Source organism: Gobius niger, assembly GCF_951799975.1.
Source record: "Gobius niger genome assembly, chromosome: 5".
NCBI lineage: Eukaryota > Metazoa > Chordata > Actinopteri > Gobiiformes > Gobiidae > Gobius > Gobius niger.
The window spans coordinates 2,552,788-2,576,553 of record NC_136856.1 but is presented as its reverse complement, the minus strand read 5'-3'; the positions used below and the strand labels follow the sequence as shown (position 1 = coordinate 2,576,553).

Sequence of the window (23,766 nt, the reverse complement as noted above, 5' to 3'; positions counted from 1 at the left end):
GTGAACGCCGCCTATTGATTTGTTCTCTTCTCATGTGAGACAGAAAGTGGGTCACGGCGGCACTTCCAGTGGGATGTAAAAAATAAAACGGACAATACAAAAGAATAGGCTGTAAGAACTAATGACACCAAAGAAATATAGGATCACAGAGCGTCGTAGCATCGACTGTCACAGTTTAAAGGGGGGGTATTACGCAAAATGGACTTTTTCAAGCTTTCCATCATGTTATTCTGTCACTCCCTCATTAAAAACATGCCTGAAGTGTTGCCTTGGCACATTCACGTATTTCTGAGTAATCTGTAAAAACTCTGATGGCGGCCATTTTAGGGATAGGTTTGCCTGAGTCCTCCTAGGAACGCCCCCACCTCCTGGAGACGCCTCCGAGCTTTCGTCACCAGCCGAGTAACCAACCACTGCTCCTCAGCAGAACCCCCTCCCCACTGATGCCACAGACAGCGTGTGGAGGGGGCGTGTCTAAAGGCTCAGAGGTTCTTAAAGAGACAGAGGCCTATTTCAAGACATTCACTACAGCCATTTTGAGAGAGACATTTTCTACAAGGCAGTTATTCTAATTTACTGCATTTACAGACCAACAGAAGGTTTGTCATCATTGTAGTGAGATATAGACTGGTGCTATGGGGCTGAAAAAAGCTTATACCATGGTCTGGGTGAATACTGGATTCTGATTGGCTGGTGCATTATTTTGGTGTAACTGCACACGTAGTCCGGTCGTTAAATCACGGGGATATCACTCCGCTGTGGCGTCGCCATAGCAACGCATGACACAGCTGAATCAGATAAAGGCGTAATTAGTGACTGACAGGAACGTATGAGATGGATTTTGTGTTTGCTAAATGTTTGTAGAGGAGAGTGAGCAGCTAGGTTAGCTACTGTTAATAACATATGAGCTTTACATTTCTATTGGAAACGGTTAAGGCTATTCATCATTTTCAGGCGTACATAAAATGATCCTGCATTGAAGCATATTTGTCTGGATTAGTAAAGTCAAACATAAAAGTTTCAGTTGGGGGGGCCCAGGTGTGAGCGACTCCACCGCAGCTGTTTCCATAAACAGTTGAGCTGGTTGAGCTAGCTAGCTTTAGCTTCAGGTTAAACAGCGTAAAAGGTAAATAACTCCTGCCCACGAGTGCCGCATATCGGTGTTTCCTTCCAGGGAAAAGTGTTTCCGGGTTAGTCCTGTTGTGTTGTGATTCTGTGCTGATGTTGTGTCGTTGAGCCTGACTGAGATCCTCGTAATAGCTGCGGAGAATGACTCGCTCTGAGACCAGCCTTCAGTGACCGGCTAATAACCCACACAAAATAGTCCCGTAGTCTGGCAGATTTAGTGAGTTTAGTCAATGAAAAACACATTTATTGTAAATGTTTGGTTTGTGGGACCCTGGTATAAGCGGATTAAACAACGAGGAGCCGCATCAGACGTTATAATGCAGGTGGAACAACACTGCGCTGCGCGTCGTGCATTATAACCGTCTAATGCGGCTCCTCGTTGTTTAATCCTTACATAATACCCCCTCTTTAACAACTTTTATTACAAAGGTCATTGACATCAACAAAGGCACGTGTCAAAAATGGACGTAAAATAATTGATGCTGAACCGACACTTTCAAAATGATCTAATATGGCATTTTCTTTGAGTTAACAAGTGAATGAGGTAAATCCCTGCAGGTGTATCATGTAGTGGAAAGTAACAAAGTAAAACAAACAACAGTAAAACTACAAACTTTTGGTGTCGTGACCCTCAACAAGAGGTCACTGACTCCCTGATGACACTGACTCCCTGCAGCCTGTGGGACGCGGGAGTGCAGGGTCTAACGGCAGGTACAGTAAAGCCTACAGTAAACATGAAAGTCCACTCACCTCTTAACACGACCCACGATCAGAACACGTTTAAGAACCCGTGTCACTGTGGGACGAGTCTAAAGCCGAGGACAACAGAGAATCACACAAAGGCCATAACTATGTCTTTCCTGCAGGTGGAAAACACTTTGGTTTGTTACTTAAATGAACGACACCTGATTTTAAGTCATTTGTCTTGTCCTCCTGTAGTATATTGTAAACCGTTAAATACTGCAGTGTTATTGAGGAGAAGGCTGTGGGTGAAAGAGCTGAGACACACACGATGCTTCATTTTTCTTTATCGCAGAATCAGAATGAATAAACATAACAATGATACTTCTGATCCTCTGTGATCCGCTGGGCCTTTGGAGGTTAGACTTTTGATCTTTGTGTAAAGTCACTTAAATCCATCCAGTTCCAAATCCCTGCAGTCACAAAGTTTGCAAACGTGTTCCATCTTTTCCCTCTCCTCCTCCTCCTCCTCCTCCTCCTGAAGCTCCGCCCTCAGAGGGAGTGTCCTTCAGGAGGAGGGGGCAGGGGGCTCGGATTCCAGAGCTCCTCAGCCTGAAGCGCAGAGACCCAGGCTTAGATCGACACTGCTCTCCTCCTGCTCCACTGCTCGGAAAACTCACAGGTAAGAACTCTTTCAGACGATCACACTGTGGCTTTAAAACTCGCCCACTCCCACGCAAACTTTCACTCAAAGTTATTTCGACCCTTTTGTCCTGGTAAATGAGTGACTTTCTTCTTGCATGGCTGAGTCCCTGAACGTGTTGAATCTTAGACCAAAACAAGCGGCTTTTCCTCTGGCAGTGCAGCTGTGAAACATGAACTCTCATCTCCCCTTCCGAGAGTCAGACAAAGCCGGGGATTGTTTGCCCGACAATGCCTTTCTGTTTCCTCCGTTCTAGGAGAGATTTTTGATTTTGGAGAGAGTTTTCTACACGGCATGAGACATTGGTCATAACTTCAGAGCGATCCATTTGCAAAACGGTGATATTTGGAAGGAAAAATGAGAGGAATTTGGATTATTGCAGCTTGATTTGAAGGATTCTGTCTTGCAAAGTGACATTTTCACAGACAAAGTAAGAAAATACATGTTGTAGATGGAGATTTGTTGTCTTTAGTGCAATGAGGTGTTTTTGCTTCATCTCTCAACTCAAGCTTGCTTCAAATCTGCAAACTGCTTGAGACAAAAACATGATAATACAAAAGTGGAGGACTTCAAAAATCAAAAACTGTGGACGTTTTATGGTGATTGTTGAATTATGAACAACTTCATCAACGTCTGCGTCAGTTTCAGCCACAACCAAGAGTCTAAAACATTACAATATTTCAGTTTTCTCCTCTGATCTGGAGTGCACCTGCCAGGGCGGCGCCTCGTCCGTCATTACCGCAGGTACAGAGGCTGTGGTTACTGGTCGTGCCACATCGACAACAGAGGAGTCAGACGGAGGAGGCTTCAGGCACAGAGGGAGGGGGGAGGGAGGTGGGGGAGGGGGGGTTCGAGTCACGGAACAATCACGGAACAGTCATTTACACGTGTGAAGTCAGAATCAGACACATGAGGGGATTTTTGAAAAGATTTTGTAATGTTTTGGGTCATAACTGTTTAAGATCTGACCTCTGCTCGTCCTCACATGTGTCTCTACAATGACTTCAATAGGAGAGGCAGTTTTTGTCGTTTTTCTCCTCTTAACACATTGAGTGTCAACAATCCAGACCGTTCGTCATGATATTTGATGGACCACAGTGTATTCTGTGTCATAGCTGTGGACACAGGCTGGGGCTCGTCTGAAAGATGAGACTCTAAGCTCTCCATAGGTGCTTTGATCAAAATCACTGATTTTGTTTCTAGAAAGGGAGATAATTAGTGTTTTATGAAACACTCTCCTTTCTGATTAACTCCTCCCTCCTCCTCTCTCCTCCTCTCTACCCCTCTCTCCTCTCTTCCCCTCTCTCCTCTCTGGACGGACACTAACGTCTGCCTAAATATTAGTTTCAACGACATCATTGTTGACATGTTCTGAAACACGCTCACGATCTCTTTTCATGGCGTGTGCATTTAAACAGCCTGGTTCTGGATTGAAGACTTTAACAGGATGTTTCTCAGTCGTCCTTGGACCGATTTTAACCATTTAAAAACTCAGAGAAATGTTGAAATCTCAGCTGTTTGGATCTTTGTGAAGCTGCTCTGCTTTGTCAAACGCTCCAGAGAGCGAGAGAGAAGTGTCGGCTTTACAGCTGTTTGCAAAACAAACCTGAAGACTTTAAGTCCGTTTGCCCTTTGACATCACGGTGTTAACGAGAAAATGTAAACACCTTCATGTCAAAGGGCAAACGGATTAGCAGCAAACATGACCACATGCTTCGACTCAGTATAAGTCTTTATTGTCCAATGATACATTGAAATTAAGTCCACATGTGTGTTTATACAAAAAATAACCTTTCTGTAATTGAATGTTACTTTTCATATAAAAATCAGGCGTTTTATCTCTTTTATTTCATCTGTTTCCTCCAGTCGTGTCTCGTCTTAACCACCTTTACATTGTCCTCATTTGTTTGACGAGCTCCGACCTGCAGGTCTTTCAGCCGAGCTCTGCAGAATCTATAGCTTTAGGGAAGTGCAGGTGTGACAGTATTTACACAGCCTGTGCTCCTCGTACGGGAGTTAGCTCGGACCTCAGACTGTACCCGCTCCTCCTGAGAAAGGCTGATGGAAAGGTTGAAGCCTGACTGTTCCCTCTCCCTCCCGTCCTCATGACAAACATGTGAAAGAATGCGAGTTTCCAGAGTCGACCGCAGCTGCTCAAATCCCTGCAGACGAGTCTTTAGAAACGCCGTGGAGCCTCCGCACCGTCAGACTAAAGTACACAAATACAGGAGTGTTAAATACTTCAGGCTACATACATCAGCATTACGGCTCGTACGTGTTACTGCATTTGTTTATGAAGGTCTTTATGTCGGTGAATGAACTTTTGGAAGAGATATCGTTCTTCTTAGTGTTTTGACTGCGTTCTAGGATAGATTTTTGATTTTGGAGAGAGTTTTCAACACGGCATGAGACATTTGTCATAAATTCAGAGCGATCCATTTGCAAAGAGGTGATATTTGGAAGGAAAAATGAGAGGAATTAAGATGATTGCAGCTGGATTTGAGTCTTGCAAAGTGACATATTCACAGACAAAGTAAGAAAATACATGTTGTAGATGGAGATTTGTTGTCTTTAGTGCAATGAGGTGTTTTTTGCTTCCTCTCTCAACACCAGTTTGCTTCAAATCTACTTGAGACAAAAAACATGATAATACAAAAGTGGAGGACTTCCAAAAACCAAAAACTGAAGACAGTCTGTTCTTCTTAGTGTTTTGACTGAGATATAACTTGAGAGAATCTTTGTCCTTCAGTTAGGCCAAGTTTGATGTAGTTCTCCTGTTTCATCAAAGTGGCTGTCGCTGCAGTTGTTGAGCTTCTCTAAAGATGTTCTGCTCTGCGGCCCGTCCACATCAGGGTGACCGTGTTCTGGACTGAATGATCAGAGCTCGCGTTTGTAAAAGTCTAATGTCAAAGTTAAATGGACCAAACAGAACTGATGTGAGACTTTTGGCTTTTGTCGCACACGTGGCCAAAAGTGGAGACGTTTCTGGGACAGAGGGCTGGAAACTGGGACGTCCAGTCACCCTCGTCAGACACCAACCACTGCTATAAATAACACACCGCATTCTGCAGACTGCGGGTCACAGAACTGAATCAGAATAGTTTTTATTGCCATTGTTTGAGAAGAGGTTCACAAACTATAGGAACTTGTCTCGGTGCAACATTAAACATGTAACACGCTTCAAAGATCAGGCATCAAACTCGTTTAAAACCTTACAAAAAACTTCACTTAAAAACTTCATAATATATAATGATGTTGTCTGAAGTATTTACTCCGTGCCACATTTGTCCAGCTTGTGTTTTGAGCTTCATCTTGTGTTTTCTCACTTGTGCGTCATATGCTTCGCTTCCTCCATAAGGTGTGTTTGTATTTAATTGTACTTAAAGAGGGGGTATTCTGCTTTTTTCAGCCCCATAGCACCAGTCTATATCACACTACAATGATGACAAACCTTCTGCTGGTCTGTAAATGCAGTAAATTAGAATAACTGCCTTGTATAAAATGTCTCTCTCAAAATGGCTGTAGTGAATGTCTTGAAATAGGCCTCTGTCTCTTTAAGAACCTCTGAGCCTTTAGACACGCCCCCTCCACACGCTGTCTGTGGCATCAGTGGGGAGGGGGTTCTGCTGAGGAGCAGTGGTTGGTTACTCGGCTGGTGACGAAAGCTCGGAGGCGTCTCCAGGAGGTGGGGGCGTTCCTAGGAGGACTCAGGCAAAGCTATCCCTAAAATGGCCGCCATCAGAGTTTTTACAGATTACTCAGAAATACGTGAATGTGCCAAGGCAACACTTCAGCCATGTTTTTAATGAGGGCGTGACAGAATAACATGATGGAAAGCTTGAAAAAGTCAATTTTGCATAATACCCTCCCTTTAACACATGTTGCAGTAAATATTTTTGTAAATAGTGTGGATGGTCATGTGACGATCTTCCACAATCAGTGTTTAAGGCCACCTGGTGTCTTAAATACTGCTTTAGGGGAGACCATCTCGAGGGCGAAACGTGTCGCGGGTCGAAAGGTCAGAGTGCCTCAGATCCTCGTTTTCCTGTGTTTGCATGGAACACAGAATTTAATTAAAATAATCTATAAAAACTTTAAAACTATGAGGCTCTAAGGGCATGCATGACAATGTTAAAAGGCAAGCTGGACCAGCTTGATCAGAGGAGCCTCCACTTCTGATGGAAATGTACAAATGTCCACCTCAGTGTTTGACAGCTGGAGATGTAGAAGGACCTGGGTGGACTTGTCACTGAGGTTGTAGATGACGAGAGCAAAGACCTCAGTAACACTTTATAAAACCTATGCCTTGTTTAGCCTTCAATAATGGATGAGTTAACAGGTAATTCACTGACTGACACACTAAACCAGTGATGAAAGGAGTGAAACAGCGCCCCCAATTTGACGCTGGTGGCCAAAACGTGTACTGCATCTATATTTACCATTGAGAGTGAATGGGAGAGTTAACCAGATGTGGAAAAGTAGATAATCTCTGGTTATTATGAAGTGTTACCGAGACCACATACAGTTAACCTCTTAACTCCTGCCTGAACCGAGAGGATCTTTTTCCTCACGTTATCGGAATTTTTTCCATCATTTTTTTGTTGGGTATTCAACTCATTTTTGTAACTTTTTTGTCATTTTTTTTGTCATTTTTGTCATTTTTGTCTTCTTTTTGTCTTCATTTTTTGGTCCAATTTTTTATTTTTTTTGGTCAAATTTTAATCACATTTTTGTCATTTTTTGTCATATTTTTGTCATTTTAGTCATTTTTTTTCTTCATTTTTTTGTCAAAATTTTTACATTTTTTTGTCAAATTTTAATCACATTTTTGTCATTTTTTCGTCAATTTTTAATCAAATTTTTGTCATTTTTTTGTCAATTTTTAATCAATTTTTAGTCATTTTTTGTCATATTTTTGTCATTTTTTTGGTCAAATTATTATCACATTTTTGTCACATTTTTTTATATTTTTTTGTCACATTTTTGTAATTTTTTCGGCCATTTTTTTGTCAATTTCTTGTGCCATTTTTGCCACTTTTTCATCCATTTTTCGTCACTTTTTTGTCTCAGTTTTCTCACTTTTTTCTCACATTTCCATCATTGTTTTCATCTCAGTTTCGTTGCTATTTTCACAGCTTTTTCCCAGAAGCTTCTGGACTGGGGTAAAGCCAAACTGGAGAAAATGTGCTCGATTCAGGTGGGAGTTAAGGGATTAACCCCCGCCTTCACCAAGTGCATTTTCTCTAGTTCAGCTTTACCCAAATCTAAAAGGTCACAGCCTAGAGGCCAGAGTAGCGCCTCGTTTGAAAGACCTACAAAACTCATCTATATTGAGTTTTTTCCTCGCATTGTTGCTTAGCTGCGGCCACTTTTTTGGCATCGCTCTTTTGTTAGATTTCCGTCACATTTTTCCCACTTTTTCATCACTTTTCTGTTGCTTTTTTTTGCCGTTTTTGCTGCGTTTTCATCACGTATTTTTGCCACTTTTCATCGATTTTTCTGTCACGTTGTTGTTGCTCTTTTGTTAGATTTTCATCCTCGTTTTTGTCTTATTTTCGATGCCCTTCCAGCAGATCTCTCTGGGTCATAAACCTTTGGTAAAACCTGAGTTAGAACATCAATGCCTTCAATGCTTTTCAGTTCCTTCTTTCCTCCTCAGAGTTTTGCGTGGCCTCGGTTCTGAACACTTTAAAGTAACTCATTATCCTCGTGGTTGTTTTGTCTCGGGGGGTTCGGTCACACCTGTCCAGACCGGTCCAGGCCCGTACCCTCTGAGCTACACTTTGTTTCTGAGGCTTTCTGGAGCGCTGTTGATGTGGCAAAAGGAGGGGAGGAAGAGAGAGAGGGAGGGAGGGGGGGGGGAGGAATGCATTGTGGGAAATGCCAGGTCTGTGCCCTGAAAGCAGTAATCTTCAGGAAAGGAGAGGATTGTGCAGCTGTCTGGACCGAGCAGACGAGGTTTAAGCGAGAGAGACGTCGAGAATGCATCACTTTGAACCTGTTGTTCCTCTGTCAAAGTGATGAGATGTGAAATATCAACGAAAAGAACGTCTATAAACCCTAATAATGCTTCATACGTCCATCTAAAGCGTCTAAGAAGACAGTTTGCTCTTCATCCAAAGCGTTTATTTAATAGTTTTGTGGGATTTTAACCTTAACCTCCTCTCGTTGTGTTTTTATGTCACTTTTTTGTCGCTCTTTTGTCACTTTTTGTTGTGTTATTGTCAGGTTTTTGTTGGTTTTTCATTTGTTTTTTTGTTTGTTGCTTTTTTACAACGTCTAACTGTGGAGCACAAGCAATGAGGAGAATCCTGGAGCGGTGACAGCCTGTCCCAGGATATCGCAGAGGGGGTCGGCAGGTCAGGTGACAGGGAACTCTGATTACAAATGTCTTTTCTTCTCCTCAAAGAGTTTCTGTGTGGAGGTTTGCTTTATGACAGAGGAGACTGGCAGCTCTGTCACTTTGGCGGGACGCTGTTGGGCCTGGACGGGACGTGGTGAGGTGTAGGGCTGAGTATCGACGAAAGAGCAGAAAAAACTCTGTCCAAGTTTTTCTTTTTTTTCCCCCATTTTTAAATTTTTTTCCCCCAATTTTTTGTATGTGTTTTTCACCCAAATCTCCCGACATTTTTTGGGTTTTTGTTTCAGGATGTTGTTCCCATTTTTCCCCTTACATTCTCCCTAATTTTTCCCATTTTTTCTGTGTTTTCCCCCCAATTTTCCTGAATTATTATTATTATTATTATTATTTTTTTCCCCAATTTTGGCCCAAATATTCGCAGTTTGATTCCACATTTTATCCCATTTTTTTCCAAACAATTTTCCCAATTTTTTCATTTCTTTCCTCCAGATTTTTCCCAATTTTGGCCTAAATTTTTCTACGTGTTTTCCCCCAATTTTATTTTTTTCCCCAGTTTTATTTTTTATTTATTATCCAGGAAGTTTTCAAGTTTTTCCCAAATTTTCCATATTCTTTCCCATTTTCCCCTTACATTCTCCCCATATTTTCCCCCCTTTTTTTCTATGTGTTTCCCCCCCAATTTTCCCGAATTATTGTTAGTTTTTTTCTATTTTTTTCCCCAATTTTGGCCCAAATATTCAGTTTGATTCCACATTTTATTCCATTTTTCTCAAACATTTTTCCCAATTTTTTCTTTTTTTTTCTCCAGATTTTTCCCAATTTTGGCCCAAATTTTTCTACGTGCTTTCCCCCCAATTTTAGTTTCCCCCCCCCCCAATATTAGTTTTTATTTATTATCCAGGATGTTTTCACGTTTTTCCCAAATTTTCCATATTCTTCTCCATTTTTGCCCCTACATTTTTCCAATTGTATTTTCCCCCCAAAATTTTCCAGAATTATATATGTTTTTTATTTTCTTTTTTTCCCCAATTTTGGCCCAAATATTTGCAGTTTTATTCCCAATTTTTCCCATTGAAAAAAAAAAATAATCACAATTTTTTCATTTTTTTCTCCAGATTTCTGCGTGATTTCCGCAAATTTTCCCAAATTTTATAGAATTTTTTCACCCCAATTTTAATATTTTTTTTCTTCCCAGGACCATATTATTTTCACATTTTTTTCCCTTAGATTTCCCCCAATTTTCACATTTTTTCTATGTGTTTTCCCCCCAATTTTGGCCCAAATATTCCCACTTTTATTCCAGATTTTTCCCCAAAATCTTTTCTAATTGGTTTAATTTTTTTCTCCAGATTTTTTTTCAATTCTTTTCATTCTTTTCTGTTTCCCTGTTTTTTTTCCTTTTAAACTTGAATATAAAGATTCTATACTTCTTTTCCTGCTTTCGATATTATATTTTTCTGACACCAGTGGTACCCAGCCTGGAGTCATGTGACGGCCCCTGAGGTGGTTTTCAGATATCAGCCTCCTCCTCCTGCAGGGACACGCCTGTGAGTGAAAAGCGCCGCTGTTTGGTCTCTCGCGCGGTTTTCCAAATAAAACAGTTTGTTTAGCTGCTGCGTCGGTCAGTTTGTCGCTCCGGCCCTGGGAACGCCGTGTGCCTCCAAATCAAACAGCGTTTCCGCACATGAAGCTGGTTTTTATTTATCGTTTAGCCCGGACTCGCCGTCCGCTTCCCGTCAGCAGGAGCGTCTGAAGGGCACAGAGGAGCTCCCTTGTGCCCGACCTGCAGAGCGAGTACTTTTCCACGTCCGAGAAGGAAGAAGGAGCGATATCTCGGACTGGAGGCTCAGAAAGCACATGGTTACTAATACGTGTGGTGGATATTAACTTTAAAAACATGACCATTGTACCTCTTATGGCATTTCACATGGCGGTTCCTCTTACACATGGCATAACAACGTCCTGAAGGCAACAATGAGAACTCACCCTATAGAACATGCTCTGGAGAAGAATAGAAGTGTCTTGTTTTTCCTGTAGATCTGCCGGAGAGCCCTTTTCCACCAAGCTGGTGCCGGGCCGGTTCCAGTTTTAGAACCGGTTCTTCTGTTTTCTACTGAAAAAATGTTGGCTCTTGGTTCCAAAAACTGGTGCCGGTCGGGAACCAGTTAAAACCTGGACCAAGAAACGAGCAGCAGTGATGTCAGCGGCTGGGGGCGTGGCTTTCTCTACCAACAAACAACCAATATTAGTTAGTTAGTGATTATAACTAACCTGTCTCTGTGGAGGAAACTCACTGTTGTTCTGCTTTATGCTCTTTAGCTACAGCTTAAACAAGAGGGAGAAGTTAGAACATGTGAACGGCTGCTGTGACAGGAGCATAAACTTATTTTTGTGCATTTTTTAGCCAGAAGTGGCTGTAGTAAGATGTTACTCTCCATGTTTTAATCAGACAGTTAAGGCACAGCTCTCATTGTGGTGGAAAACCAAGTCAGTACGGAACCAACCCAGCCCTGAACCAGCACCAGCCCTGAACCAGCACCTTGGTGGAGAAGCCTTCGAGCAGAGGTCCTTTAACCTCTTAACTCCCGCCTGAACCGAGAGGATGTTTGTACTCACGTCATCAGATTTTTTCCCCATCTTTTTTTTGTTGGTTATTGAACTCATTTTTATAACTTTTTGGTCATTTTTTTGTCATTTTTTGTCACATTTTTGTCATTTTTTCATCCATTTTTTTTAACACATTTTTGTCACATTTTTTTTGTCATTTTTTTGATCATTTTTTGTCCAAATTTTTATCACTTTTTTTGTGTGTCACATTTTGTCACATTTTTGTAATTTTTTTAAAAACATTTTTTAATTTTTTTTGCCACATTTTTGTAATTTTTTTGTCAATTTTTTGTCATTTTTTCATCAATTTTTCGTCACTTTTGTGCCACATTTCCATCATTGTTTTCGTCTCAGTTTTGTTTCTATTTTCACAGCTTTTTTCCAGAAGCTTTTGGACTGGGGTAAAGCCAAACTGGAGAAAATGTGCTCGGTTCAGATGGGAGTTAAGGGGTTAAAGGAACAGGCCACCGTTTTTCCACCCTGAGTTTAGACGAGTTGATCCGTACCTGTCTGGTCTTTGTGCCCGTGGAAGAGCTTGGTCACTTCCAACTTCACCCCCGTTTGGAGCCATAGGAACACACTGGGAGAGGCTAAATGCTAACAACATCTTTGGTTGGTTTGCGTGACTGAGGGCACACACAAAGACCAGACAGGTACGCATCAACTCGTCTAAGTCATATCTCAGTATGGAAAAACTGTGGCCTGTTCCTTTAACTGAATTATTTTAGAGCTACGACCGAAGTCTTGTCGTAGCGGTTTCAGGCTTCAGAGGCGAGCGTGTTTATATCCTTGGAAAAGTGCAGGGAAAGTCCTGTAAATGCGGCGTCGGACCCGCTCATGCCCGGCCTCTGTAGCTCATGACTCAAAACCCTTTAATCCATCTATTTGTGGGCTTCAATTATGCACAGATCACTTCATTCCTTCTGTGGTGGAGTCACATTTTTCTGAGCCTGTGCCGACCTGCTCTGGAGCTTTATGTGCATTTACAGACTTTAAAAACACCCTCACTGTCCTCAAAACTTTGCCTTTGGGCTGTACTTTTTCCTCCACAGTTCCTCCACGTCAACCCTGTTCTTTACAATCTGCAAACTGCTCTTCATGAGTCCTGACACGTTCCTCCTGTGCGTTCTGGTATCTTCTGGTGTTGCTCACGGTCCTGTAACTCCCTTCATTTACTGGCTGGGGTTTTGAATGTTTCCCGAAGCGTCTCCTTTTGTCCGCGTGACCTCCTCCCGAGCGTGTTCCAGGGCGACCATCGCGGCGCGTCAGAAATGCGCCTCGTCTCCCGGACCGTCTGGAGTCGGAGGCGTCTTCATTAGTTTGCGCCTCAGAGGGAAACGGGAGGAATCTGAAGCATTTCTCCGTTTGGTAAATGGGATTATCCGCCGCTGATCTGGGGCACGCTGCTCGAGCAGGACTCCTCACTCACCTCACTCTTTTGTTGTGTTTCTGTCGCATTTTTTGATTGGGTTTTCATCCTCATTTCCTTTCGTTTTTGTCACGATCAGTTGGCAGTTGTGGTGAACAGGTCTGAGCTCATTCTACACACTAGGACATGGCTGGAACATGTAGCACAGAACCTCTGGCCCCTAATATGATTTTGAGAAATATTGATGTGCAAATAAGGGATGTTAAAGTACTCTAACAATGTGAGAAATACTGCCTTTTTATAGTGTATTTTTTAAATGTCCTTGCAGAACATCCCACTTGGTCATATATAATGTAAAACAGTGATTCTCAACTGGTGGGTCGGGACTCAAACGTGGGTCGTGAGCCTATAGGGAACTTTTTTTCAATATTTTCCATCTGAAACTACACGGAAACACACTGGAGTCTGTTCAAATTAATATTATTGGGTTGTTTTGACCATAATTTTTCAAATTTCATTCTTGTTTAATCAAAACATGTTGTAAATACAATATTTTATAAGATCTATGACAAATTCCAGTTTTATTTGGGTCATTAAGGTAATGGTGGGTCTCAGAGCCAGACCACGTTAGAACCACTGATGTAAAACATTGGCATTTGCACAAAATGGTTCTTAACTTTAGGACACAATGGTGAGGTTCAGCCCTTGGTGTTTTGGCCATTATGAAAATCGGTCCTCCTGATGTAGGGGGAGGAACATACTTAGTTTTAACATTTTTAAACTCTGCATAGTCCCTTTAAATAACTGTCCCTCTGATTTCTTGGCAATTATATCAACAACATAAATCAATTCGTCTCTAGCAATTATTCAGATTTGTTGATATAATTACTGGCACTTTTAGCCATTTTCAAAACTAGCTTTGTTGGAGCGCTGCTTGGGTTTACATGCGTTTATAATGACATCACAAAGACACAAAGACGACTGATTAACAGCAGCAGTTTTATGTACTCAGAAAAAATGCTCATAAAGATAAAACACAGTCCCAGAGACGCAGGTTTATGTGATGAAACAGTAAATGTGGCTCAGACGTGGCAGCTCTGTCTGTGGAGCGACAGCAGGAGTTACTAAAGATCTGCTTCACTCTGAAGACTAAATGAGCACATCAAAGAGGGAGCAGAAAACCAACAGAGTCTCAGTCTGAGTCAGTGTTTAAGCTGCTCAAGACATTAGCATGCTACTGGTTTGCTTCAACACGATAAACACATGTGTGTCTCACATCTATGAAACTGAGGAAACACTACAGTAACAGCTCTGACCTCTGTCACATGTTGTATCCTGTGGTTCAGGGCTTTCTCTCAGAGAGGTCAGAGCTGAGCTGTTGAAGCTAAATGCTAACCGGTAGCATGCTAACGTCTAAAACACTGACTCACTGGTTTCTTCACATAAACGTGCGTCTCTAGGGTCGTGTTTTTACTGTTTTCTTCATGAGCGATGATTCCGAGCACTGTCGATCAGTCGTCTTTCATTTATATCCTGAGTAGATATTGTTGCATGTTGTAGTACTGCATAATTCTATTTCGGTATTCAAAATGGCCGCCATAACAACAAAAGTCACATGACTGAAAGACACGTATAAAGTCTTTGTTTCAAGCATATCTTTGTGGTGCCCTTCAGTGCAGGGATCCTCCACCTGAACCAGCCACATTGTCTCCAGTTTGGCTTTACCCAAATCTAAAAGTGTCTTGAAATAAGCAACAAAAACGAGACGAAAAAAGAGGCTGCAAATGCAACAAAAAAAAAAAAAAGTGGCAAAAAGTGACAAACAGTGGCAGTGAGTCATAGGGATCATCACCCATAGATCTGAATGTGGCCACTGCACGAGCAAAAGGATTTCCTGTTTTGATTCTCATATTTACAAGTTTTGTCTGAAACATGTACCCCCGCCCCCCCCCACCTCGTCTTCTCCGATACCGTCTTGTTTTGGGGGATGTTTCTCTTTCATGTCAAACGCCTTGAGCCTTTGCCCTCGTATCTTTCTCCGGGAGATTGGATGTAACGCAGAGATGTCTGAACCCAAGCAACAACAAGCCCCGCTCTGCTGCACAAAGGGGCTTTTATTGTGGCGGGGTGGAGGAGGCGGGGCTTAAGAGAGGGAGAGAGAGGGTTATGGTTATGGACACGGGACAACGAGAGCAATGACAGTGAATGGACTTCAGAATGATCTTACAAGGAAGTAAACCGAGCCTTTTAACAATAGATCAGATGAATCAATGACTAAAATGACGATGAAACACTCATGACGGGTCGAGTAAATGAACCCTGTGATGAAGAGAGTGTGATGATGATCTTCCCTGGAGCCGAGACACTGGTGGTGGTGAAGAGGAGGAGCAGATGGAGAGGCTGAGGTGGCTTTTCCCCCCACCCCTTAAACCCTACGGTGTGCCTGATTTATAGATTTTTAGATTGATTTATTGATTTATTTGACAGGGACATTGCAAGTCAACATAGTACAAACAAGCTTGTAACTGATGCGATGCAAAAAGAGTTAATAGCTAGTGCTAATTTTAAACTCCAGTCCCTGGTTGGGCCTTTCTACACGACATTAACATTTTATCTTAAAAACGGACCTATATACACTATGTAAATCATTTACACACACAAACGGGTACATTCTTGTTTCGATTTCAGCCAAGACTTAACTGGAGAGGTGAGTCATGGTTTTAAGTTCAGTATATAAAAGCAGACTGACCAGATGAAGTCTTGTGCTGAGGAACTGTGCAGTGACTTCTGTTGGTGTTTTGTCTCTGTAGAAATGACCTCAGGGGCTCAGGTGCAGATGAATGAGACATTTGAAAGATAGTTTACTGAGTTTTGTGTCATGTGTCGCTCTATCGCTGTCCTCCTGCACGTCTGCACACTGGAGCGGGGGAAGCTGGATGCCCTCCCGTCCCGTGCTGTAGCTAACATGGCTTCAGGTACAAAATAAATGCGTTTATTCTTAACCGCTGAATTATTATGGAGGGTCCAGCGATGCGGCAAAAGCCTCGAGCGAATCCCCACAAACCGAGCTCTGGGCAGCTTTGACACCGGGAAACTCCCGAGGCCATGAGCGCTAACACACTGATCAAGCTACAAACGTACTTCACACTGAGAGAGGAGCGAGTGAACAACGGTCTCATGTAAAAGCGCTGTGACCATGTCTGTGAAAGGCGCTATAAATAAAAAAAGATCCAGTAATTGTATCAACAAATCTGAATAACTGCTAGGGACCAATTGATTTATGTTGTTGATATATTTGCCACACAAGGAAATCAGAGGGACAGTTATTTAAAGGGGCTATACGGAGTTTAAAAATGTTTAAAACTATGTATTTTCCGGAATTCAGGGTATATTTTTTGCCTTAAGCCAAGTAACAACGCGAAGTATTCAAATATGAATAAATAAACCAGATATTAATTGTTAGCCAAGCTCACCTCCATCATGGACAACACCTCCCACCCACTGCACGGGACTGTAGAGGAGCTGAGCAGCTCTTTCAGTGGCAGACTGAGACACCCTCAGTGCAGGACGGAGCGCAGACTGTACAATAAGACTGTGAAGTAACATGTGCAATAATCTCTGCATCAGCTGCACTTTATTAACTCTTCTTCTTGAACGCCGACTGTAACGAGTGAATTTCTCCTTTGTGAGATCAATAAAGGTTTTATCTTATCTTAAAAGTTTCACTGCAAAAAGTATTTAACTAGATCAGTATAAACATCTCAATTTGAGCACAATAATCCAAATTTTAGCTGTTTTGACTAAGAAGTTGTTGGGCATTTGTCCTGGATTATTTCACTTGTTCTGAGATGTTTCTGACTCGTTTCGATGCATTTCGTCCTTATTTCAGGTCATTTTCTTTGCCAATGGGGTAAGAAAATTGGTCTTATCTCATTGGCAATTTTACTTTCCTATTTCAAGCGAGATTTACCCTAGAACTGGTCTGAAATGTCTTCAAACAAGCAAAGGAAACTTGGGCCGATCAGGAAAAGTGTCTAAACGGGTGAAAACCGCTCAAAACAAGATTCCTCAACTCGTCATTTAAGCCAATGCTTGATGTTCCCTTTTTGCAGTGTTGGCAACCAAAATATTGTGAGTACATGTGGGGTCCTGAGCTGTGTTTTTTGGGGTCACAGCCTGAAAAGTTTGGGAGCCCCTGTACTAAAGGACAGAACACAATTGATTCCATGACTAGCACACCAAATATTACTGAGCAAAGATCCTGTGGGACCTGATGCAGATGGACAGCAGGGCAATGATCGAACTTTACATTGTATTAGACGACACAAGCTTGGAGGAAAAAGAGAGAGGCTGCGTCCGAAACCATCAAATTATCGCCTCTAAGCACTAACACAGCAACTAACTCCTTAACCTTTCATGGGTCAACTGTTAGATCTATGCAGTTCGGGAACTAGAGCTTCAGCAGAATTTGAACAATCCGTCCGTCCTTAAACAGGGGAAAGGGAAGTGACATCACCAACAGCTGCTTTTCTTCTTCTTTAAAGTTATTGGTAGAGTGAGGCCAAACAAAAGTGCATGTCGCCCCCTAGTGTCCAACAACAACATAGTGTCCAAACAAAGACATTTAAGGAGAAAAATAAATCCAAATGATCCAAACATTTCCCTTTAGTGTTATTTTATTTCAACAGCTGTTTCTTAAAGCGACAGCAGCAAATGATCCATGTGGTGTGAGTTTCCTCTTTAACACTGACATGTGACTGAGCTGTGGGGACGACAACATGGATTTATCACTTTTATAAAGTTTGGCTTGTGCAGAATCTTATTTTTTTATTATTATTATTTTTATTATTAAATGTGCTCCTGTCAATCAACAGTGGTTGCGCATGAATCACTCGAGGGTGGGGCCGAGTGGGGTGGGGGATTGGCGCAGTGGCTTATGGGACGGCACATAGCTCCTAATCACCGGCTAGTTAGCATCAGAGGTCCCTATGCTAAAGTGGCTATGATAGTTAGCATCAGAGGTCCCTATGCTAAAGTGGCTATGATAGTTAGCATCAGAGGTCCCTATGCTAAAGTGGCTATGATAGTTAGCATCAGAGGTCCCTATGCTAAAGTGGCCATGATAGTTAGCATCAGAGGTCCCTATGCTAAAGTGGCTATGATAGTTAGCATCAGAGGTCCCTATGCTAAAGTGGCTATGATAGTTAGCATCAGAGGTCCCTATGCTAAAGTGGCCATGATAGTTAGCATCAGAGGTCCCTATGCTAAAGTGGCTATGATAGTTAGCATCAGAGGTCCCTATGCTAAAGTGGCTATGATAGTTAGCATCAGAGGTCCCTATGCTAAAGTGGCCATGATAGTTAGCATCAGAGGTCCCTATGCTAAAGTGGCCATGATAGTTAGCATCAAGGCTCCTTTTCCTAACTCCTTCCTAACTGACTTACCAATTCGGAGACAACTTGTCATGGCGGACGCTGACGCACATCCGGTTTGGCGTAAGAGCTCTTAGCAATCTGACCGTTTCGGAAGCAGCCACAGAGACCGCCCGCAGAGGCTGAGGAAGAGTTATCACGTATGACCTTTAACCCTGATCAGGGAGTTTGGGTTATGATTCGGGTTAGGAACAGCACTGGTCATGTAAGTTGTGCTTCACTCACACAGATCTCACACATGGTTTTAGAGACTAGAAGGTCTTTCATATGCTGTGAGCTCTTCAGTCAGCACACTTGGATATTTGGAGATGCAGACTTGGAGAAAACAACTCTCCTGTAACCCTGAAGATGGCCGATAACAGACTAAAGGACCTTCTCCCCGTGCAGAGGTGAAAAAGCTCCTTTTTCATCAAATCGGGGCCACAGTAAAACACAGTCAGCTTTTCCCAGAGACGCCATCACAAATCTCCTCTGTGGAAAACTCATTTGGCCCCGTGTTGACAGCGCCGCCAGGGCCAATGTTTGTGTTTACTCCTTTTACGGCGGAAAGTCCTGCTCTCCACCTGTTGAGAAACACGAGGCGTTTAAGTGCTTTTCCTCGGGCTGTGGAAAACTCAGACCTGTTTAGCTCAGTCCAAACAGAGAAAAAAATAAAAACGGCAAGACGGGAGTTACCTAATGCGGAGGCTCAGGGAACGTGGAGGAGAGTTCATTTTCATTTGGTCGAATAAGTTCTGCAGAAGCTCTTCAAGAATCGTCCCTCTAAAGCTTGAGTTTGTTTCTCTCGTCCTGAATGAGTTGAACCTTTTCCCAGCGAGATGTTCGGGGACGGTGTGTAAACCGGAGCGCTCGAAGGGCCGGTCCAGCCCTGGATGTTTCAGGACAAAGGAGACAAAGAGCAGTTTGTTTGAGGAGCTGGAGAGTGTCCACTTACTGAGAGCGAGGTTACAGTGACGGGCAGAGAAAGGCCAAGAATGTGGAGAGGCTTAAAGAGGCAGAGACTTGAACTTTAGGAGCTTTACCGGGAAAGTAAACACAAGGTCAGAGGTTCGAGCCTGATGAATCCCCTTGTAGTGGACAGGTTTATAAAAGCAATTGATTTGGCGTTGACTTCAGACTTTGGAGGAATAAGGAACTCGTGAGTGAAGCCTTGTGACACTTCAAGGCTTTCCTGGAAAAAAAAAAGAAGCCTTGTAAAGATTCAGAACTTCTCATAAACATGATCAAAGCACCAACTGTGTGCAATAGAAGCTTAAATCAGGCGTGCGGCGCTTCCATAGTTCACACAAACAGTTTGATATTGATGTTTCTGGCCGATGTATAAGAGGAATCTGTTGGAATCTGGTTCTGTTCCATGGAGCTTCTACTGGTCGTCCATTTTAATACTTCTTTCCCCAAGCTGTGATCACTTTAAACAAGGCACTTTTAGAGTTTAGAAATGTTAAAATGAAGTATTTTCCTCCCCCTACATGTTCCTCCATGTCCTAATGACCTGTTCACCACAACTGCCTTTAAAATCACTCAGAAAGGTTTTACTTCTGCTCTCAAGTGCCGTCATGCACGAGCTTAATATAGAAGCTGCAGTTACATATAAGACCTGAGGTGGCAGTAGTGAGCATAAAATGACCAACTTGTATCTAGTCTCTTTAAAGCAGAACTAAGTAACGTGTTTACCTTAATAAATCCTCTCCGTCGTCTCTCTGGGGGTAATACAAGTGTTAACCTCTTAACTCCCGCCTGAACCGAGAGGATCTTTTTCCTCACGTCATCAGATATTTTTCCATCATTTTTTTGTTGGGTATTCAACTCATTTATGTACATTTTTTGTCTTTTTTTTGTTGTCAATTTTTTATCACTTTTTTGTCATTTTTCGAACAATTTTTATCACATTTTTGTCATTTTTTTTTGTCATTTTGTGTCAAGTTTTTTTCATTTTTTGGTCAAATTTGTATCACTTTTTTGTAATTTTTTTGTAATTTTTTCGAACAATTTTTATCACATTTTTGTCATTTTTTTGTCATTTTTTCGAACAATTTTTATCACATTTTTGAATTTTTTTTGGTCAAATTTTTATTACATTTTTTTGTCATTTTTTGTCAAGTTTTTGTCATTTTTTCGAACATTTTTATCACATTTTTGAAAAAAAATTGTCAAATTTTTATTACATTTTTGTCATTTTTTTGTCATTTTGTGTCAAGTTTTTGTCATTTTTTGGTCAATTTTTTATTACATTTTTTTTCACATTTTTGTCATTTTTTCGTCAATTTTTTGTCAATTTCTTGTGACATTTTTCGTCACTTTTTTGTCACATTTCCATCATTGTTTTCGTCTCAGCTTTTTTCCAGAAGCTTTTGGATTGGGGTAAAGCCAAACCGGAGAAAATGTGCTCGGTTCACGTGGGAGTTAAGGGGTTAATGGGTTGATTGGAGGGTCCTTTATCGCCCCCTGGTGTCTCTGGACAGAAAACCACAGAAAAAAAAAAAGATCTCCATTGTGTAACTGGATGAACAATATCCCTCTGTCCCTTTGTCTTTTCTGTCAGTGTAGGATTTACTCTCACGGACGATTAATAAGTAAAAAAACAACAACATGTACGACACCTGCAGTGGCGCTTATGGCCTCTAGGGGCAGGAGTTAAGCTTTTTATGTCATTTTATGTGTAGTTGACATTGCACATTTTTTTCCAACGTGGTTTTATTCTGCAAATGGCCAATGAACTGAATCTGAATCTGAGTGAAGCCCTTTTTGAGACATCACTACTAGTTTGTGTAATATGGTGCAAGAGTGGACAGAGTTATTTAGCTGAGCTTTATTTAAGTGCTGCATCTTGACTATATTCATAAAGTGTAACTGTATAAAAAATGTGCTCTTGTGTTTCTCCTCAGACTGAAGATGAGGGTGTGGATCGTCCTGGTGCTGTGCTTGGCCTCTCAGGCTCTGGCTGCTCCCGTGAGTTACTCCGTTCTCTGTCTTCATGACTCACTTCCTTCCATTGTGTGTCTCCCACTCTCTCCTCTCTCTTCTTTGTGACTTCATTCCTCTCTTTGTGACTTCATTCCTCTCTTTGTGACTTCATTCCTCTCTTTGTGACTTCATTCCTCTCTTTGTGACTTCATTCCTCTCTTTGTGACTTCATTCCTCTCTTTGTCTGTCGTCTGGGCTTTTCCTGTGGTCGAGTGTAAACATGGAAACCCTGAGCTCGTCCTCGGAGTTTAGGTGTGGCTCACGTGTATGATGCACTCACATACCATTCTGCAAAAGGCTGGAACAGAAAACACAGGAGATAAACAACAACTCTTTTATTCAACCTTAATTAGAGTCATTTAAATGTGCAGTAAAATAACCTGCGATACAGAAATACTACTTCCACTGGTGGATCTGTTTGACTCAAATCATGGGCAAATATACTTTATCCAAGATTATTTATTTCTAGATCATCTTTGGCAACATCTTTTTGTTCTTTTGTCTACTTAAAGTTGCATAATGTACCTTTAAGAACTAGTATTTTTTCCCCCCACAACTATAACCTTTTGGTGAAAACACACAGGAAGTGGAATGACTTAGTTTAACCTCTTACCCCCCGCCTTAACAAGCAGATTTTCTCCTGTTCAACTTTACCCAAATCTAAAAGCTTCTCTGGAGCTTCCAGCCTATAGGCCAGAGGAACACTTCATTTGAACGCCAAGACCTACAAAACTGATGGTTCTTTTCCTTGCGTTGTTGCCACTTTGTTCATCTAATTTTGGCCGCGTTTGTTTTTTCACTTTTCTGTCACTGTATATTTGCTCTTACCTTTTTTTTTCTTTTTGTTTTCATGCTCGTTTTCTTCTTTTTCTTCATTTTTTTTGCTATGTTGACACACCGTGCAAGAACAGGCAGCACGGTGGCACAGTGGTTAGCGCTCGTGCTTCACAGCTAGAAGGTCCCGGGTTCGATTCCCACCTGGACGGGTCTTTCTGTGGAGTTTGCGTGTTCTCCCCATGTCTGCATAGGTTTCCTCCGGTTTCCCCTACCACTAAAAACATGTACAATAGGCCAGGCTGAATGAGAGTGTGTTTGAGAGTGCACATGGGGGACGACGGATGGAAATTAGCTCAAGGCTACGATCCTGTGTGGCTTGTTTACATGCATGAGACCCACATGTATGTTCATTAACATGCACTGTCCCGACCAAATAAACCAATAAAAAGACAAAAAAAAGTAGATTTTAGATTTGTGTAAAGCCAAACTGGAGAGAATGTGCTCTGTTCAGGCGGGGGTTAATTTAGGTTTATTTCTTAAAGGGGGGGTATTCTGCAAAATTGACCTTTTCCAGCTTTCCATCATGTTATTATGTCACTCCCTCATTAAAAACATGGCTGAAGTGTTGCCTTGGCACATTCACGTATTTTTGAGTCATCTGTAAAAACTCTGATGGCGGCCATTTTAGGGACAGGTTTGCCTGAGTCCTCCTAGGAACGCCCCCACCTCCTGGAGACGCCTCCGAGCTTTCGTCACCAGCCGAGTAACCAACCACTGCTCCTCAGCAGAACCCCCTCCCCACTGATGCCACAGACAGCGTGTGGAGGGGGCGTGTCTAAAGGCTCAGAGGTTCTTAAAGAGACAGAGGCCTATTTCAAGACATTCACTACAGCCATTTTGAGAGAGACATTTTATACAAGGCAGTTATTCTAATTTACTGCATTTATAGACCAACAGAAGGTTTGTCATCATAGTGTGATATAGACTGGTGCTATGGGACTGAAAAAAGCAGAATACCCCCTCTTTAACCCCCGTCTGAACCAAGCACATTTTCTCCAGTTTGGCTTTACCCAAATCTAAAAGCTTGAAAAAAAAAAGCACCAAAAACACAAATGCAAATATATTTTTGACAAAAACGAGACTAAAACATGATAAAAAAGTGTGCTTTCTCACTTTTGTAGGTCTTGGCTTTCAAATGAGGCATTACTCATTGGTGCTCTCCAGGCAATACGCTTTTAGATTTGGGTAAATCATTCCCAGCACATTAAGATAAGGGACAAGTTTCACAGTTTTCTGGCTCAGTTTGTGTGTAAACAGTGTCTTCTCACAGTTCACTTCAGTTCAGTTTCACCGTCTCACAAATATAATGAGGGATCCCATGATGCAATGCTTAATCAGTCACAGCTCCAGTGCAGACCACGTTCCCACAGCTGCACATACTGATCTGATCTCTCCAGTTCTCTGCACGACGAGGTAACTGTGTGTTGTTTTCAGATGGAGGAGGAGCTGATCGTGGAGGAGCCGGTCCCAGAGGAGGTGCTGGTGGAGGAGGAGACCGTTGTGGAGGTCAGAATTTAACAAACAGGACGCAGCTGTTTAGTTTATGAAGCCAAAACCTCCTCAAATCCACTTCTGTCCGGGAACCGAATCTTAAACCAAAGACTCACACCAGACAAAGGCTTTTACATCCAAGTCCAGATGTTTGTGGAAGCCAACACCATCCGAGAACCGACCACACGATTAT

At 42.0% G+C, this 23,766-nt stretch overlaps 1 protein-coding gene and 1 long non-coding RNA gene across 3 annotated transcripts in view; one reads left to right on the top strand and one right to left on the bottom strand.

Moving 5' to 3' along the window:
* LOC306962939 overlaps positions 1–23,766 on the bottom strand; it is a 935,443-nt gene that overhangs the window by 32,266 nt on the left and 879,411 nt on the right. The window lies entirely within an intron of this gene.
* sparc (secreted protein, acidic, cysteine-rich (osteonectin)) overlaps positions 1–23,766 on the top strand; it is a 61,754-nt gene that overhangs the window by 25,475 nt on the left and 12,513 nt on the right. The window contains exons 1-3 of one of the 2 annotated variants that reach the window (XM_079556274.1): positions 2,398–2,491; positions 21,167–21,230; positions 23,517–23,588. In XM_079556274.1, coding sequence (XP_079412400.1) covers positions 21,174–21,230; positions 23,517–23,588 — 129 coding nt within the window. In that variant the 5' untranslated portion in view covers positions 2,398–2,491; positions 21,167–21,173. Of the gene's footprint in view, positions 1–2,397; positions 2,492–21,163; positions 21,231–23,516; positions 23,589–23,766 lie in introns of those variants that run through there. The other variant, XM_079556275.1, reaches the window with a different exon arrangement.